This window comes from Asparagus officinalis, chromosome 8 (assembly GCF_001876935.1).
Source record: "Asparagus officinalis chromosome 8, Aspof.V1, whole genome shotgun sequence".
Classification (NCBI taxonomy): domain Eukaryota; kingdom Viridiplantae; phylum Streptophyta; class Magnoliopsida; order Asparagales; family Asparagaceae; genus Asparagus; species Asparagus officinalis.
This window is the reverse complement of record NC_033801.1, coordinates 114,272,813-114,291,056: the sequence shown is the minus strand read 5'-3', so window position 1 is coordinate 114,291,056 and position 18,244 is coordinate 114,272,813. Positions and strand designations below refer to the sequence as shown.

Genomic DNA, 18,244 nt, shown 5'->3' with positions numbered 1-18,244 from the left:
TTTACCTGACCATGTATACGACATAGGGACAACTAAACCTGCAAATATACACTTTTACTTGTGTTGCTTAAGTTGGATGTCTACATATGGTTCTAATCTTCCTTTCTATTTTCACAGGCTGCTGTTGAGATTGGGTGTGAACCTAATGTTAAGAAACATATTCGTGGCATATTTATGGACAATGCTGTTGTCTCTACAAGCCCTACGCCAGAAGGAAATTTGTCAATAGATACTCATCATGAGCTTGCGGGTGTGAAGTGGCTTCGTAATAAGCCATTATCTAAGTTTGTAGATGCACAATGGTTACGGATTCAGAAAGCTGAAGAAGAGAAGCTCCTTCAAGTTACCATAAAATTGCCTGAACATGTTCAAGAAGAATTATTAAATGATGCTAAAGAAAACTATGTAAGTGATTATGTTAGCAAGTCCGCACAGCTTTGGAATGAGCAGCGTAAAAACATACTCCAGGATGCATTTTTGAACATTATTCTGCCTTCAATGGAAAAAGAAGCAAGAGCTCTCTTGACAGTTAGGGCAAAGAACTGGCTTGCTATGGAGTATGGAAGACATTTGTGGAGTAAGGTCTCTGTTGCTCCTTATCAGAAAAAGGAGGTTGACAATGACACTGAGGACGAGTCAGATTTACGTGTCATGGCCTGCTGCTGGGGACCTGGAAAACCAGCCACTACTTTTGTTATGTTGGATTCATCTGGGGAAGTTGTAGATGTCTTGTATGCTGGTTCTATTAGCAGTCGATCTCAATCTGTTGCTGATAAACAGCGCAAGCAACTTGACCAGCAACGTCTCTTGAAGTTTATGACAGATCACCAACCACATGTTGTGTGCTTGGGAACAGCGAATTTGTCTTGCAGACCGCTGAAAGATGATATCTATGAGGTAATTTGGACATTTTAAGTTAATGGTTCGGCATGAATATGATTTTCTGTTGACTTGGATTTTTTCCGCCCGCCACACATCTCTTTTTTCGTTTCTCTATTATTCAACACCAACATCCTGTAGTCTTCATCTTTTTCGTTTATGCTCCTTTTTTAATCTTTTCTCGTTTCTTCTATTCTCACTTAGATTTTTGTTTTTTCAGCTAATCAAAGTTGCATTGTGCTTGTGACTTTCGATGGGTGTATATCCATTTAAAATTGTGCATTGAGTTCATGTATCCAAACCATTAAGAAATGATCAACCATACTGGTTCTCCATAGAGTAATTTACTGGATTTGAGTTCAATTTCGGTACTTTCCACTTTGGTCCTGTTTCTTATATGTGTCATATTTTTGTTAAGAATCAAGTAGAATTTAGCTGGATTTATGCCTTCCAAGTTTTCTTTCTAAATTGCTCTCCAATAACAGGCACGCCTAAACTTACGAAAATATCATACTTGTAGCTTAATTTCAGTGTTTAGGGAACTTGCTTTGTTTGAAACGGTAGATGGGTGTCAATGGCTTGAGGCCTGATGTTTTCTAAACGTGAGTTGTTGTGATTAAGTGAATTGATCCTATCATAGTCATCCGAATTGGTCTTACGTATCCATATGGATCCAGTAAGAAACTAAACTGTAGATAGTATTGGTGATTGTTCTCTTGCATTGGGCTACTATGCAATACAAGCCAGCAAAATGCAGAAAGCTTCTTCACGTAGTATCTTGGTAGTCAGATGTGAAACTAACAGAGATGACTAAAGATACTTTTCTTCACGTGGGTGTTTTTTTTTTGTGTGTGTGTGTGTGTAGAGAGAGAGATACACAAACACACACATGTATGTATCTAGACTCATATATATGTATATATGTGTGTATATATACATACATATGTGTGTGTGTATAGTAAAGCTCTTGTAAACTTTGTTGATAGGGGTGTGTGTGTGTGTGTAGAGAGAGAGAGATACGCAAACACACATATGTATGTATCTAGACTCATATATATGTATATATGTGTGTATATATACATACATATGTGTGTGTGTATAGTAAAGCTCTTGTGAACTTTGTTGATAGGAGCTCTTTGTCCACCAATTTTTTATTCATTGATTTTTCTTTGAGATTTGTGCTAGCATATGGTACACATCAAGGCACATATCTCAAAGATAGCTTTGATATGTAGCATGAATCTCAAAGCAAAATCAAGGGATAAAAAATTTGGGATCAAGAGCTCCTACACACTTAAGTTTAATCCCCCCTGGGCGCGTGGAAAAAAACACGCACACAATTTTAGAAATATATAAAATTAATGACATAGGTTTGCATGACTTGCAAAATGGCAAAATGTTGGATCAAGTTGGCCTGGGAGTGCTTCATTGCTGCTTGCTTTCACTGCATTCTTGAAGGGATTCTAATTTAACATGGAAAACTTGGAATCTGCTTATGTTTGTGCGCACTAATTTTCCTTTTTATCCATGGGCATAGTTTTGATGGGTAGGTAAAGCATGTGAATTGCAAGTAATCTATCAGCTGCTGATTATTGCTGCTGATGATTTTGCATTACACTTGTATAGAACTTTATCTGTTGAGGAGAACTGCCATTTCCCTTTATGTTTGAAAAGTGTGTAATTTTGTTATGAAACAAAGTATCCGTTCTGCTCAAACTTCTGTTGGTGAGCTGCATTATTTTCAGTGGAGACTTATCTTTACTGGTAATATTAACTTAAAGAAGCAGTTAAAAATCACATTTCAGCGGTTTTCATAGAAGTATTCAAGTATCTTAATAGTTTCGTTGTTTCAAGTAGCAGATCAATTCTCACATTGACATTTTTTATACTTCTGTCAACCAGGTTATTTTTAAGATAGTGGAAGATCACCCTAGGGATGTCAGCCAAGATATGAATATCAATATTGTATTTGGCGATGAATCTTTGCCTCGACTATATGAGAATTCACGAATTTCTTCAGATCAGCTACCTGCCCAACCAGGTAAGACCATTTTCGATTATTTAGCTAGGGGGTTAAACTCATAGGCACGTAGTATGACGTGTTCCTCCTGATACAGGTATTGTTAGGCGTGCAGTGGGTCTTGGACGGTATCTTCAAAACCCATTGGCAATGATCACCACATTATGTGGACCAGGAAAAGAAATTTTGTCATGGAAGCTGTGTCCTCTAGAGCATTTTCTCACTGATGATGAAAAATTTGAAATGGTTGAGCAGGTAATGGTTGATGCTACCAATCAGGTTGGTCTGGACATTAATTTAGCTGCTAGTCATGAATGGCTTTTTGCTCCTCTACAATTTATTTCTGGTCTTGGACCCCGCAAGGCTTCTGCATTGCAAAGGGCATTTGTCAGGGCTGGGTCCATTATCAACCGGAAGGAGATTCCAATGGGCAAAATTCTGAGGAAGAAAGTTTTTATTAATGCCGTTGGGTTTTTGCGTGTTCGTCGCAGCGGGGCAGCAGCAGCTAGTAGTCATATCATGGATTTATTGGACGACACGAGAATTCATCCAGAGTCATATGACCTGGCAAAGAATTTGGCCAAAGATGTTAGAGCTGAAGATTTTGAGCACGGAGAGGATGAAATGGATGACGATGATCTAGAAATGGCAATTGAACATGTAAGAGATAAGCCTGAAATGCTCAAAGCGCTTGATATTGATGCATATGATGAATCTTATTTTAGAAATCATGGAACTAGAAAGTGGCAAACCTTTCATCTTATAAAGATGGAGCTGTTACATGGTTTTCAAGATTGGCGTGTCCCGTTCACAGAACCAAGCCCGGAGGAGGAGTTCTGTATGCTTTCTGGTGAAACTGAGGATTCCTTACCAGTAGGAAAACTTGTTCAGGTTTCAGTTCGTCAAGCACAAGATGGCCGTGTGTTTTGCATGTTTGATTCTGGTTTGAGAGGATTTATTATGGCAGACGATTTTTCAGACAAGGGTTACGAACCTGAGAAAGTTCAAGAAGGTGATGTGCTTACTTGCAAGATCAAGAATGTCAACAAACAGAGGTTTATTGTGTACCTGACATGCAGAGAAAGTGAGCTAAGCAAGAGACCACTTTATATTCGCAATCTTGATCCGTACTACAAAGAAGACGAGGTTAACCGACAGAGTGAGCAGGAGAAGGCTCGGAAAGAAAAAGAACTTGCAAAGAAGAATTTTAAGCCAAGAATGATTGTGCATCCTCGCTTTCAGAACTTGACAGCTGAAGAAGCAAAACAGGTACATTTCCCTCTACTGTGGAAAGCTCTCTGCATGCATTGCTCCACATCATGTTATATTGATTTTCATAATTACCAATCATGTGAGTTGAACTAATTACAGTGTGCTCTGGCAGTACCTTGCAGATAAGGATGCTGGAGAGAGCATTATTCGTCCGAGTTCTAGAGGACCATCATTTTTGACTTTAACAATAAAAATTTTTGATGATGTCTATGCTCATAAGGACATACTTGAAAGTGGAAAAGATCACAAGGATATCACGAGCTTACTTCGTCTTGGAAAAACTTTAACAATTGATGAAAAGACATTTGAAGATCTTGATGAGGTCAGTATTATTGTTAACTTGTTTTTACAGGCTTCCTTACTGTATGTCCCGATTAATATTGGAATATTATGTCAAGTGTGCTTGACAAGACATAGATGTTATTAATAAAGATTTTCTAGATCAAGTCTTGTAACTGTGTACGCATGGTGATCAAGTAATACATGATATTTTTATCATTTTATATTTCTGAAGTGTTTTGATATTTTTCTTGTTTCTTTATTATATAAGGACAAGCATCAGGAACATGTGTATTGTTATTCACGTTCAGGCGCACCAGGAAGAGCACATAAAATCCTATAATTTTAGAATGAAACATAATAGAGCTGCAAATGATGTTAGTTTATTGTGTAGCTCTTCATGTGGAATTTTAGCTCATTCGAGATTTGTGGATTCCTGTTCATCAAGAATGTTATGTTGCTCAATTCTTCCCAGCTGGTTTCAGCGTTTTGCTAATAGTGCTTGACTTGATACATGCAGACCATTTTTTATGGTCTTAATAGTTCTTACATGGTTGAGGTCTCTCATTTCTTTCTAATTTTTTTTTCAGGTAATGGATAGATATGTAGTTTTTACGTGGTTGAGGTCTGTCATTTCTTTCTATATTTTTTTCAGGTAATGGATAGATATGTTGATCCGTTGGTAAGCCACCTGAAAAATATGCTTGGTTACCGCAAATTCAAGAAAGGCAAAAAGTCGGAAGTTGATGAATTATTAAAGGCGGAGAAGGCACAGAATCCAAGGAGGATAGTTTACTGTTTTGGCATTTCTCATGAGCATCCGGGAACATTTATTTTATCATACATTAGGAGCTCAAACCCTCATCATGAATATATTGGATTGTATCCCAAGGGTTTTAGGTTTCGAAAGACAGACTTCGATGACATTGATCGCCTTGTGTGTTTCTTCCAGAAAAATATTGATAAACCGCCACCAGATGCCCCTATCGGAAGTGTTGCCGCAAGGGTCCCTATGAAGAGCCCATCATGGGGCTCCTCTGCTGACGATGGATGGAGAGGTCAAACAAATTCAGAAAGGGCGCGATCAGGCAAGTTGAAACCAGGATTCACATTCTTTACCTTCTATTTTCTAAACATGAAACTAAATAGATATCTCTGCATAGTTATGATGGTACAGTATATTGGTAGTAATTCTAAGGTCTTGGCATGGTGTAATATAAAATTACCCATTTTAGAACATCTGAAAAATTCCACGAGTCAACATGATTATTTCAAACACATTCAGAAAGGAACCAATCAGGCAAGTTGAATCCATGGTGTAGATTTTCATTTATTTATTAACTTTTAAGCGTGAAACCTTCTTTCAAAAAACTAAACAGACATATATTAGTTATTTTGTTTATACAGTATTTTGGTAGCAATTCCAAGGTCTTGGCTTGGTGTAATATATTCCACATTTTAGAATATATGAAAATTTCCAAATGAATTAGCATAACTCTTTCAAACAGGAGGAAGATCTGAGTATAGGAACAATTACGGCGGTGACAATCAGGATGGCCATCCAAGTGGGCTTCCTCGTCCAGGGCGGGGAGGTCGTGGGCGTGGCGGTCGTGGAAGAGGACGTGGTGGCCGGGATTCAAGAAACGACGATTTCGTTTCTTCGCCTAAATGGGGCGGCGGTGGCTCAGGTCCAAGAAATGATGATGGTGGTGGCTTGAGCAGCTTTCCTGGGGCCAAAGTACAAGACTCCCCTGGTACGGAGAGATTTCCTGGCGGCTGGGCTGGTGGGGCTGGTGGTGGTGCCAGTGGCGGTTCATGGGTCAGTGGTAGTAATGACAATGGTGGTGATGGTTGGCGAGGTAGCACTGCGCGGCTGGGTGCCTAAAAAGGGTTGTGGGGATAGCAGCGGTGGTGGAATGGGGATGGGCCGAGATGGGGGTGGCGGTGGGGCTGGGTTGGTGGTAGCTCTGGGGGCGGTGGTGGTTGGGGTGGTGGTGGTTCTGGAGGGGGCAGCTCTGGTGGCAGTGGTGGCTGGGGTGGAGGTGGTTCTGGAGGGTGGTGGCACTGCTGGCGGTAGCGGTGGGTTGGGCTGGACGTGGTGGTTCTGGGAGGAGGTCGAGGGATGAGTCTGAGTCGGCTTTGGAGGCGCTGGGTGGGTTGGTGGGTGGTGGTGGGTGGTGGTTCTAAGGGACCCGGTTGCTCAGGCTGAAGGGGGGTAATGGGTGGTCCGGAGGCGGCGGCAGTGGTTGGTAACAGCGATAGTAGCATCTGCAGATTTTCGGGCAGGCATGTTTATGTTTTATAGTGTTTCATGTCTTCAAGGAATGTGACTGTTTACTCAGCTATATGGGATTTAACCATTGACACTGCTTTCATGTATTTGTGTAATTCTGCCTCCTGGGTGTTTCTCCTGTTTTGGGTGGGGGAAGGGTTATTATTTGGGGTCTCTCTTCCCTTTGGACGGGGTTCCAAGCTCAGAGGTTGAATAGAAACAGTGTAATGGATGAAAATTCAAAAATGTTTATTGCAAAAGTATGTTCTCTGTTTTTTTTATTTATTTCTGTAAGGAATATTTTCTCTGGTTTAGTTTTTTCTCGTCTTCGTACTTCAAATTTTGGTCATTGATAAGTGCGCGTGTAGCAATTCAGACAGCAATATTGTTTGAGTTTGTAGCATTAACGTTAGTTGCTGGGTATGGTTTGAACCTAACTTGAGTTCTGTATCCCTAAGATTTTTGTCAAGTTAAGAGTCAGAGTAGAAAGAAATTTGATCAATAATCCTCGCTTATTTGCCTTTCTTTTCTAAGGAGACTTTTAAGAGTTAATATTGTAAAAAAAAAAAATTCTAGCTTTGAGATAGGTTTTATCGAAAAATATCCTAAAACAGAGGGTTCAGAAAAGACCAACACTATTGCAATAGTAGTGTTACCTTTTTTGGGTATGAAATTCAACCTGTTCAGAGATTTTGGCTGTTTTCGGTAAACCTTTAAAACTAAGCCAGGACACTCCGGGATTGAACCCGACCTAGTTTTGGATCTGTTTTTTATTAGATAAAACTAGGCCACTTCTGGCGCAATTCTCTGGGGCCAAAAAGAGGTTACAAAATCAATTAATATTGGTTTACCACCCTCTTGGTCCAATTCTAAACTGGTTTAAAATACAATTGAGCCAGGATTAAACGTGACCTTATTTTTGGGCAACTGAGGGTGTGTACAGCAAAACCCTCAAACCTGGATCATGACTAATCCTGACCCAGTTTTAAGGTAAACTGGAGGGATATGGTTCAAAAAGGAATTTGTTTTAAGCCTATTATTCAATCTAAAAGAAACTGGCCATAACTGGCTAGAACAAGCCTAGTGTTTGGTAATCAAGAAACAAATTCAAAATTGAGTCAGGTTCGCTCCTGACCTAGTTCTAAGGACTTGCCAAACACACCATATGACTTTTTTTGAAAACTTTGTTGATCGTAAGAGAGGCTATGTTCCTTTTTTTTTTCTTTTCCTTTCCTTCTTTGTGATTATCTCTCAACTTTTCAAGTACCAAGTAGTAAATTTTTTTCTTACAAATGACATTATTATGCACGCTCGTCAAGTTACCTTGATTCACTCAGAGTTTTGTTTGGCAAAAAAAAATTACTTCCAATTTGTTGCTAATCTATACAGTATATACTATACATTTGAAAAGATAGAAAGGGCCAAAAAAAAAAAAAAAAAAAAAAAAAAAAATCCTCCATGCGCGTCACAAGTTTAGAAATACCGTCGTACATTGAATATTTAAAGGAAACACCATGCCTGTTGCAAAAAAGTTAATGGAAATTGATTCATACATGGGGAAAAAAATCAATGTGAACGCGTTTTTTGGCAAATCACTAGAAAATGCTCCCGCAGTTGAAAAAGTCAACGACCCTCACATTTGAGAAAAAACGAAAATTCCCTCAAAATTTTTTTTTTGGGGGCAGTTGAAATCGCTTCATCTTCCTGTGATGCTTATGCCAATGTCAAGCTTATGGAGAAACTTTTACCGCATGATTTAACAATCATATTTGAAAATATCTAAGAAGATAAGAGCAATAATTGACTTAAGTAGTTATGAAGTCGCACAGTTCCCTAATAACCCAAAGAAAAATTCTTTAAGGACCCAAAATATGGGACCAATAAAGAAGACAAGTGAGGTGTTTTCCTCCTATTGGATAATGAGTTGACCATCATTAATGATGACCAACTCATTATCCAATAGGAGGGAGACACATGACTCATGGCCATGGGTCAGTGACTCGCAAGGACCGGCTCACCGTTAGCCTGGGCTCACTGTGGCATTTTTGTAATTTAAATTATTAGGGTTTTGTTCCTTCTAAGAAAATTGGGTGGTTTTATATCTAGGGTTTTCTCATTTTACGGCGGCATCTTCCAAATTCGATCGAGAAGAAACCATGACTGCTCAGACCCAAGAAGAACTCCTCGCAGCTCATCTCGAGCAGCAAAAGATCGATGTAAATCTCCTCTCCCTCTCTCTTACTTACTCACTTGATCTTTGAAAGAAGCTATAAGCTTGGTTTCTTAGTAATTGGTTTGGTTTGATTATAGATTTGAGATTAGTTCATGTCTTGTTAGTTCATTTGTTGCTTGATTAGGAAAAGTTTCTGATGTTTTTGTTTGGCTAAATCGTGATGTTGACTAAGATTTTAGGTGAAATTTTCTGGGTGTTGAAGTGTTGGATTCGCTTAAGTGGTAATGAAATAGTTCGGGGTCGAGTAAGCGTGAGAGGGCTTAGAAACAGAACAAAGTTGATGCACTTATGTAATTTCGTATAAATTCCTTCGAAGAAAGTTGGGGTTTGTTTCCAGTTGCAAAATTTCATCAAATCTCACGCAGTAATCGTTCACCAGCTCATGAGCAGTCTTACTTGTACTTGTTTAACTTGAAGGCAAAAGTTCATGCCTCCATCTCTTTAACTCATCATGTGTTTGTTGCTATTTTGGTTGTGTTGAGTCTATGGGTTAGAAATTCTCACCGTTATGACCTTATATACTCGCTTGCTTGGGGCATATTGCAGAAAAAAAGTCAGTTTTAAAGAATTTCGTTGAAACCCATTATGAGATTTCTGGATATGTCCGTATTTCTAGAAGTCACTTAAGAGAAAATACATTCTCTGAATGATCACACAAGCTGTGGCGTATTCTTCCAATCTTTTAAGAATCAATTTATTAGCTTGCGATGTAATAACTTTATTAGCTGCTGTAGATTATTATTGACACAAGAAATTCCCATCTAAAACATGGTTGTATCTGAATTAATTAGCTTGTGATGTGGTCACTTTAGTAGCTGCTATATATTATTATTGACAATAACAAGCAATCTGAGATGCTTTAACAGTTGGAAACTTACTTTAAACTTTAATTTACCATTATAGGATAATTACTGGAAGAAATCTGTTAGGAGAATAATCCAATTACATATGGTTTAGAAGTTTTTATCCATCAAAAGAATGGGTGAAGAAACTTTTAATTGTTTGATTTACTTCATTTCACATAATGCAATAATTTTTTATTCTAACATTGGCAAAATCCTTCTCGTTTAATTTATACAAATTTTAAGTTTTTTGATTTTTTGTTAATACAAAGCTAATGCAAACCGATCACCTCAAACTTGATAGTTGTGTTAACCATCCTTACTACTACTATGACAACAACATCAACAACAATAACAAACAACAAACCCTTTATCCCAAATGTTTGGGTTAGCTACATGAATCCTATTCTTCCATTCCGTTCTATTCTGAGCTATGAGCTATCTCCTCTATTAAGATAACCATTATCATATCCTTTTTAATTGCTTCCAACTAAGTTCTCTTAGGTCTCCCTCTAGATCTCTTTGCCGCATTAACTATAATATTATCATTTTTCTTAACCGGTGCACTAAGAGGTCTTTGTTGTACGCGACCAAATCACCATAGTTGATTCTCTCTCATTTTATCCACAATCGGAGTCATCTCCTCTAGTTAACTATGGATGCATTCATTTCTTATCGTATCTTTTAGTGTATATTCGTAACATTCTCATTTCTGATGTACTCATTTTTTGCACATGCTTTTTAGTTGCCCAACATTCCGATCCATAAAGTATTGATGGTCTTTTAACCATCGTTACTGATAGCTAAAAATAACTTTATAGATTCCATTACCTAAGACTATCTGCCATCTTTATTCTGGATATATTTGATATTGTAAATTTCCTCCTTTTGAAGAATAAAATGTTCTCTTCTTTCCGATTTGGATGCACCTTTTATTTCTTTGATCTGGAAAATGTAAATATTAGCGTGCTCCCATTTTGTGTTTTGGTTTTGTTGTGTGGTTTGTTATCATGCCGTCTGCTTTCTATGTTTAGTGAATGAATTAATTCTGTGAAACGTCTATGTTGTTCATCTATTCTCTAAGTTATTTAACTAGTATCTATGTTATTAATCTTATCATGCAGCCTGATGAGCCTGTAGTTGAAGATGATGATGATGAAGATGATGATGAGGATGATGATGATAAGGATGATGATGCTGAAGGTTAGTCAATAATCCTATCTAGAAAGTCATTTAGAACCTTTTCTGTTCCACTCTCTTTAGTAAAGCATCCTTCCTAGTTTTGTGGACTTTTGCAGTCTTTTTGCTCAAAAATAGAAATATCAAAGTATGGAATATTTTTTTTCCTGATATGCTTTTATTTGTTTCTGCTCATACTGGGGATTATTTAGCACATTTATATAGCTGCGCACAGGCAAGGCAAATTCAAAAGTAGAATCCTTTTTCGTCCAATTAAAAGTGGACAATTCTAGGTTATATTGTCTGCTTATCCACACATTTACCATTTTTTCTGCATCTTTGTCTTCATGTAGTTGATATACAAGAGGAATTGGTTGGTCTTCTCCTTCATAGAAATGTTAACAACTCATCATTCTTTCTCCCTGTACCATCTTGAATCTGTGCTTTGGCGGAGCCTAGTGTTGCTCATTCAGACAGCTTTTTTATTAGGGATGTTAAATGGGTGGGTTTGGGTGTTAAATGGGCGGGCCATAAATGGGCGGGCATGTTTTGCCCATTTACCCATTTATGGCCCATTTAACATTATTTAAATGGGCGGGTTTTTGCCCGCCCATTTAATAAACGGGCTGCCCATTTGCCCATTTAACTATAATTACTATATATGTATAATACTTTTGGGGTTTTTTTGTAAACTTTAGAGGGCTTTTTGTAAACTGTTGTGGGTTTTTTGCAAACTTTTTAGGGGCTTTTTGCAAGCTTGTTGGGGCTTTTGATAAAATACTTATAAATATAGGAACATAAACAAAGATAAACAAAGACAGACAAGTTCATGATTGAACCATTTACAAGCCTCGATAAAAGTACAGACCTCACACATTTGCAAAATTAACCTCAGATTTCCAAACCAAAAACCAAAAGATCAATAACAACAAAATTGCGAGAATATTTAAATGAATCAAGATAGAAAACACAATGTATGTAAGGATCTGTATAAGATGAATAACTTAATATACATGCCATCATAACTATCAGCAATACAATACGATCACGATTAGTAAGGACAATCTACTTAATTACTTGATAAACTAGAAGAGTAGTAAGTTACGCTGCAAAACCCAAAAGTTCAAAGAAATCCTGGTCCAAAAAGCTCAGATTGATTAGGCAGTCTCCTCTTAGTCTCATCAAGCTCAAGGCATCAAAAGCTTATCTTAAATATCTGTTTACGTCCAAATCTGGATGCGCTGACGAGTTCGATGCAGCTCCCAGAGCAGAAGAGACTCATACACGCCCAGCTCAATTTTGGTCACAAAAAAGCAGTGGCAATAGCAGCTCTCAGCAGCCAGAATCCTGGTGTGATCACAATAGCTAATGCTGTGTTTGGGGCGAAGCCATTGATTCCTGATGATGTTCTTACCAACTGGTGTGATCACAATAGCTAATGCTGTGTTTGGGGCGAAGCCATTGATTCCTGATGATGTTCTTACCAAAGCCTTCCAGGTTGACAAGAAGACAGTGGGCTGGCTCAAGTCTCAATTCTGGACAGATAACCACTAGAATTAATTAATTAATGATTGAAAAGAGAATATGATGATTTCCACTGCTACTATAAGTATTCATTGTATTAATTAATAAACACTGCATATTTGTATTTGGTCTACAACAGTAAGTACAAAATAATTGGACAGATTTTTTTAAACTAATTTTCCTCTAATGGTCAAGCTGTGCGTTTATTAATAACACGTTATAGACAGTCCTTGCATCTTATTCTAAAGAAGGAACATCTATCTTCGTTCATAATTATTTCATTTCCTCGCACTTTAAATGCTTAATTGAGCCTTTTTATTTGAAAACAAAGTCCAAATGTACCAAACCAGAGGATGCAAACAATTCAAGAGGTAAAACAGCGCACGTACAAATAGATAGGATAAAAGCGAAGAATAAAAAATGGGCCGGACCTTGAGGATTTCCGTGACGGATTACAGCAAACTATAGGCCTCGCATGTTTCAAGCTAGAACAAAATGTGCTTACTCAAAGGGGCACATATTACGTCTAATTTTTCTACCTAACCATAAAAAATTTTCTGATAATAGCCTTCCCCGTTATCACCTATAATAGAGAAGATGGTCATATTCCAGTTATCAACAAAACCAGGGTGTATCAAGAGACAATAGTTTATTCACATCGAGATTCAAGATCACGCATGTAACGTATTTCCTCTAGACATCAATAGTATTGCACAAACATATGCATTGACATGCACTTGAGATTCTACTTGTAGCAGATAACCTTTAGGTGTAAAACAATGAATGTAATTTCACTACAAAAAGAAAAGGTCTAAAAGAGCAAGTCATATATGGCGGATAAAGCAGACAGACCTTAAACGACCAAACAAATATTTGAAATAATTGCACAAGAAGTCTCACTCATGGGTGGAACTAAGAAACATACAAAGGTCCAGTGCACACTAACAGCTAAATGATTACATTACATGATAGCAAACCATTAACATCCCCCCAAACCAAAAGCAAAACATGCAAAAAAGGGTTAGCTGGGGGGGCATTCCGAGAATCGAACTCGGGACCTCTCGCACCCAAAGCGAGAATCATACCACTAGACCAAATGCCCTTAACTGAGACTTCACATATCCGTCAACAGAAATATGAGTAGGTAATCAGGTCAATTTTCCATGCTGCGATCTTACTGAATGTGGTACATATTAACAGCAAAGATGGTTTATATGCATTTGTCATCTAAGAGTCTCGACCGCTAGATTCTAATTCAAAGACCACACTACAGATGTAATTTATTTCAATCTCGAACTTTAATATGAGGGCCATGATGGCACAGAATCTCATATTGATGATTCAGGTACAGGTAATAATAAAAATCATGAACAAAAATCTAATGTAACACTAATTCATATACCCTTAAGTGTCCAGACTACTTTAAGCATATACGATATGCCTTGGTCAGCTAACTTTATAATTTAAAGGCAGTATACTACTACCTTCATAATTCAATATCATAAAACATATTGTTGTGCATGTACCACGAGGATCCTCTATGACTTCAAATTACTATTCTTCAAAAAAATATACAGAAATTACTTGGAGAAAAATAACGGCAAAGAGCACTATTAAGAAAATATTCCAAAAAATGTGCAATAAAAGTGCACATTGCTTAAAATAGAAAAGAACAATTTTGGGCCTGACAGTAATAATCATTTTGTGAAATTGCAATTTCAATAGCCTATGAAACATACTAAAACTAGGATTGTAAAACCCAAATAAGACAATACCAGATATGAGAACATAGTCTTGAATCCACACACAAGCATATAACGCAGCAGGTAGAGCTACTAGAATCGGAGCCACACTTAAATAAATTAAGAACAAAGCAGGTAGAGATACTAGAATCAGAGAAACAAAGAGGGATTGCAGTGCTCGGAGCTCAATCCGATCAAAGTTATGAGCTTTTTCAACCTAATTCTGAGCATATGCAGTCAAGCAATCCAATTATTTGATCAAAGATTCTATAAACAAGAATAAATTATTTCGGTAAAGGGAGGCATGCATCAAGTAGCAATCTTTAGCTAAATTATAGTATAAATCTGTAAACAAATTGCTAAGAAATTCAATTAAAAGAAGAATTTACTTCAATATCGCAATTGCCTCACCATTTTGGGGATTCGAGGGAACGTAACGATCAAATGACGGAGTGCAAAGCCCTGACTGGTGAGTAAAGAGAAGCTGGATCCTCGTTTCGCGTCAAGGTCGAGGTCGAGATCGATTTGGAGGCGGAGGATAGGAGATCGATTGGAGATGCAGGCTGAGGTAGAGGCCGAGATCGAGCAAAGATTGGGGCTGAAATCAAGCGGAGATCGAGGTCAAGTCAAGGTCAACGTCGAGAGGAGATCGAGGCTGAATTCAGGCTGAGATCGAGTGGAGATCGAGAAGAGATCAAGGCTGAGAAGGAGCGGAGATTGGAGCTGGAGCTCACCACGAGAGGAGATCAGAGGCGAGCTCGAGAGGCGGTTGAGGCGGCGGAGGCGGAGGCGGAGGCGGCGGAGGAGGCGGCGGAGGAGGAGGCGGAGGAGGAAGGAGCAGGGTCGGGATTGATGCCGATGAGGAGAGATTGGAGATGACGGAAATAAATGAGAACTTCAGAAGGGTTAGGGCTTCGGGTTTTGGTTATCGGGCGGGCAAATGGGTGCATATAGACTGCCCATTTACTGCCCATTTAGTATAGACTGAAATGCACCCACCCAATTAGACCCATTTAACTAAATGGGTGGGTTTTAGGTGGGCCAATTGATGGGCGGGTTGGGTGGGTAAATGGGTATGGGCAAAACTTGCCTTCCCTATTTTTTATGTCCCAACTTCCTTTTCAATAGTTGCTTGAGATTTGACTTGATCAAATTCTAAAGAACATTAAAAATATTGTTGACTAATTCCCTACATGTGGGTCAGTGACAGTTGAGTGTGTGGGGGAAGCACATGATATTTTGTTAGTAATATCAGTTTATGGTAGACCTTGGAAATGTCTCTGCATGGGCTGCTTACTCTTTGCTTCATGATAGCTAAGATTCACTGCTCTGACATCTCATAACTTTTTGTTATGGAGAAATGCGGATGCTACTTGTGATTTCTGAAGGACTTTTAATTTTCAGCAAAATAATAATAAATTTTTATTCAGCTTTAACCCTACTTTGGATCTTGTTCATGATTTTTTTCACTGGTCTCTGTGTTGGGACACCTTGGTTTTTTCCCCTCTAAATTCTATTATTATTTTCAATTTCCTATCTAAGACATACATACATGCAGGTCAAGAAGGTGATGCCACTGGAAGATCAAAGCAGAGCAGAAGTGAGAAAAAGAGCCGCAAAGCTATGCTGAAACTTGGAATGAAACCCATCACAGGTGTCAGCCGTGTCACTGTGAAGAAGAGCAAGAATGTTAGTTCACCACCTGAATTTTTATCTTTATTTCGGGTTATTTGCACTTAAACACCCCAAGATTTACTCAAATTTTACCTTGACATTGATACACTAAAGTTGCCCAAAAAGTGCTCCAACTTTTGCTTCAATTTACTTTAAAACCCCCCCCCCCCCAAACCCAACCCAAAAAAACCCCTTAAAGCTCAACAAATTTTTACTTTGATACCCAAAAAATTAACTTTGATGTCCCAATCTTTAACAAAAATTTAAGTTTTGGTATCGAAGTTAAAATTTGTTGTACTTTGAGCTACTTTTTTGGGTAAAATACTAAGCCACCTGGACACTTCATCTTGGCTCCCGTATCCATGTTCGACACTTCCCGTATATCCGTGTCCGTGTCTGAGACTTCTTGAATATATACACATTTATTCCGATGTGTACTCAATTATATAATACATGTTTTAGTTTAAAACAATCGCAATGCACTTATTGGACATATCTTTTACAGTTCGACACAAATTTCTATAAGCTGTTGACTTGCGTCTGGTTTTTTTCCCGGGGTACGCAGTTCATAAGTATGATTTTAAAGGATCAATTGGGTATTTAGTTCAAAAACATGTAGTTTTTCAATTTAAAATCTATTTAATAAAAGAAACGTAAAAATGTTATAGAGATTTTAGTTTTCATAACATGTGAACGTAAAAAACAATATCAATCTCATATAAATTATTAATTTCATATGTATATATATAGTTGTGTCCCCATATCCTATCTCTTACAAATTTGTCGTGTTCTGTATCCGTACTTGTGTCTGTGTCGGCACCCGTATCCGCACCCGTGCAACATAGGTAAAATCAAACTTATGGGGTATCAAAGTTAAAAATGAAGTCAACATGGGGTATTTAGGTGCAAATAACCCTTTTTAATTTTCACTTTCAGCTACCTTCTTGCTATTTTTTGCTGATATTTTATGTCTTGCTCTCAGATACTCTTTGTCATATCAAAACCAGACGTGTTCAAGAGCCCAAACTCAGACACATACGTCATTTTTGGGGAGGCCAAGATCGAGGACCTAAGCTCTCAGCTTCAGACACAGGCAGCAGAGCAATTCAAGGCTCCTGATCTCAGCCATGTGGTCTCCAAACCAGAGACATCTGCAGCTGCTCAAGATGATGAAGATGTTGACGAGACTGGTGTTGAGCCCAAGGATATCGAGCTGGTCATGACTCAGGCTGGCGTTTCGAGGGCCAAGGCCGTCAAGGCCCTCAAGGCTGCTGATGGTGATATTGTGTCTGCTATCATGGAGCTCACAAATTGATGAGGTCATTCTGTGAGAGGATGTGCCTTGAGAGAGCAGCAGATTTTGTTTTGGTCTTTGCTCATAGAAAACTTGAGAACAATCCAATCTCTGTTATGTTTGTTGCCTATACCTGGAAATATTTTTACTCAAGGTGGTGTTGCATTAGTACCAGTATGGTTTTATCTGATTGATGATGCGTTATAATTAGGCTTCATTTTGAATGTCTGTCATGTGATTGTTTAGACGTTCATGTGCTGGCAATGGAGGGATGCTTCTGTTTCCAAAGAGTGATTGTTCATATGTTCTGATGTCATATGTGAACGGATCTTATTGTTATGGTGTTTGTTTACCGTGATTTATTGGTTTATTCCATACATGGCCTGCGCTCTTCTAAACTTTGTTAGTGTACGAGACATCTGCAAATATCTTCGGAGTTCTTCTTGTTTTTTTGGGGAAAATGTCCATTGATCCCTAAACCTCTCGCGGGGTCTCCAATCTTGACGAACCTTGTGTTATGCACTAATCGAAGGGTTCTCCTATCTTATTATTCAAGTAAGGGTATCATGATATCATTGAAAGCATGATGATACTAATCAATTATGTTACCTAAACAAATGGACAAGTTACATCACCTGTTTGATTTAATTCATTTCGTTAAAAGAAGAACCCAAGTGCGTTTTCCCACTACTGAGCAATTGATTACATATCTAATGTAGAGCCCTTTGGTCCTAAGTGGGTCCTGCTCCTTTCAACGAGTTCTCATCTTTGTTCCCACAATTTCTAGCAACATCCTCATGATTTTATCTTGCCTTGCATTGATGTGGACTCTCCCATTGATTGGAGAGGCAGGGCAACTTCCTTCCTTTTCCACCTTTAAATGTTAAAAAGATATAGTCTATGTGTTGGAAAAAAAAAGAGAAAACAAGAATATAAGTTTTATTAAAGAAAATGTTTCATTTACTCATGTCATGCTAACAGAGAGAATGACCAAATATATAAGCCTTACACCAAGTTAAACTTCTAGAAATCAG

At 38.1% G+C, this 18,244-nt stretch overlaps 2 protein-coding genes and 1 non-coding gene across 3 annotated transcripts in view; 2 read left to right on the top strand and 1 right to left on the bottom strand.

Annotated features, from left to right (window-relative positions):
• Positions 1 to 6,360, top strand: part of LOC109819838 (transcription elongation factor SPT6 homolog) — a 9,876-nt gene extending 3,516 nt beyond the window's left edge. Inside the window, exons 12-17 of the mRNA XM_020385771.1 lie at positions 111 to 897; positions 2,782 to 2,920; positions 2,997 to 4,168; positions 4,284 to 4,493; positions 5,106 to 5,538; positions 5,959 to 6,360. Coding sequence (XP_020241360.1) covers positions 111 to 897; positions 2,782 to 2,920; positions 2,997 to 4,168; positions 4,284 to 4,493; positions 5,106 to 5,538; positions 5,959 to 6,335 — 3,118 coding nt within the window. The 3' untranslated portion in view covers positions 6,336 to 6,360. The remainder of the gene's footprint in view (positions 1 to 110; positions 898 to 2,781; positions 2,921 to 2,996; positions 4,169 to 4,283; positions 4,494 to 5,105; positions 5,539 to 5,958) is intronic.
• Positions 8,735 to 17,549, top strand: LOC109820257 (nascent polypeptide-associated complex subunit alpha-like protein 1). Its single transcript, XM_020386384.1, has 4 exons — positions 8,735 to 8,938; positions 10,922 to 11,000; positions 15,801 to 15,931; positions 16,899 to 17,549. The coding sequence occupies exons 1-4, from the start codon at positions 8,879 to 8,881 to the stop codon at positions 17,229 to 17,231; spliced, it is 603 nt and encodes a 200-aa protein (XP_020241973.1). The 5' UTR covers positions 8,735 to 8,878; the 3' UTR covers positions 17,232 to 17,549.
• TRNAP-UGG lies at positions 13,531 to 13,602 on the bottom strand. The gene has a single exon. It is a non-coding gene; the product is annotated as a tRNA-Pro (tRNA).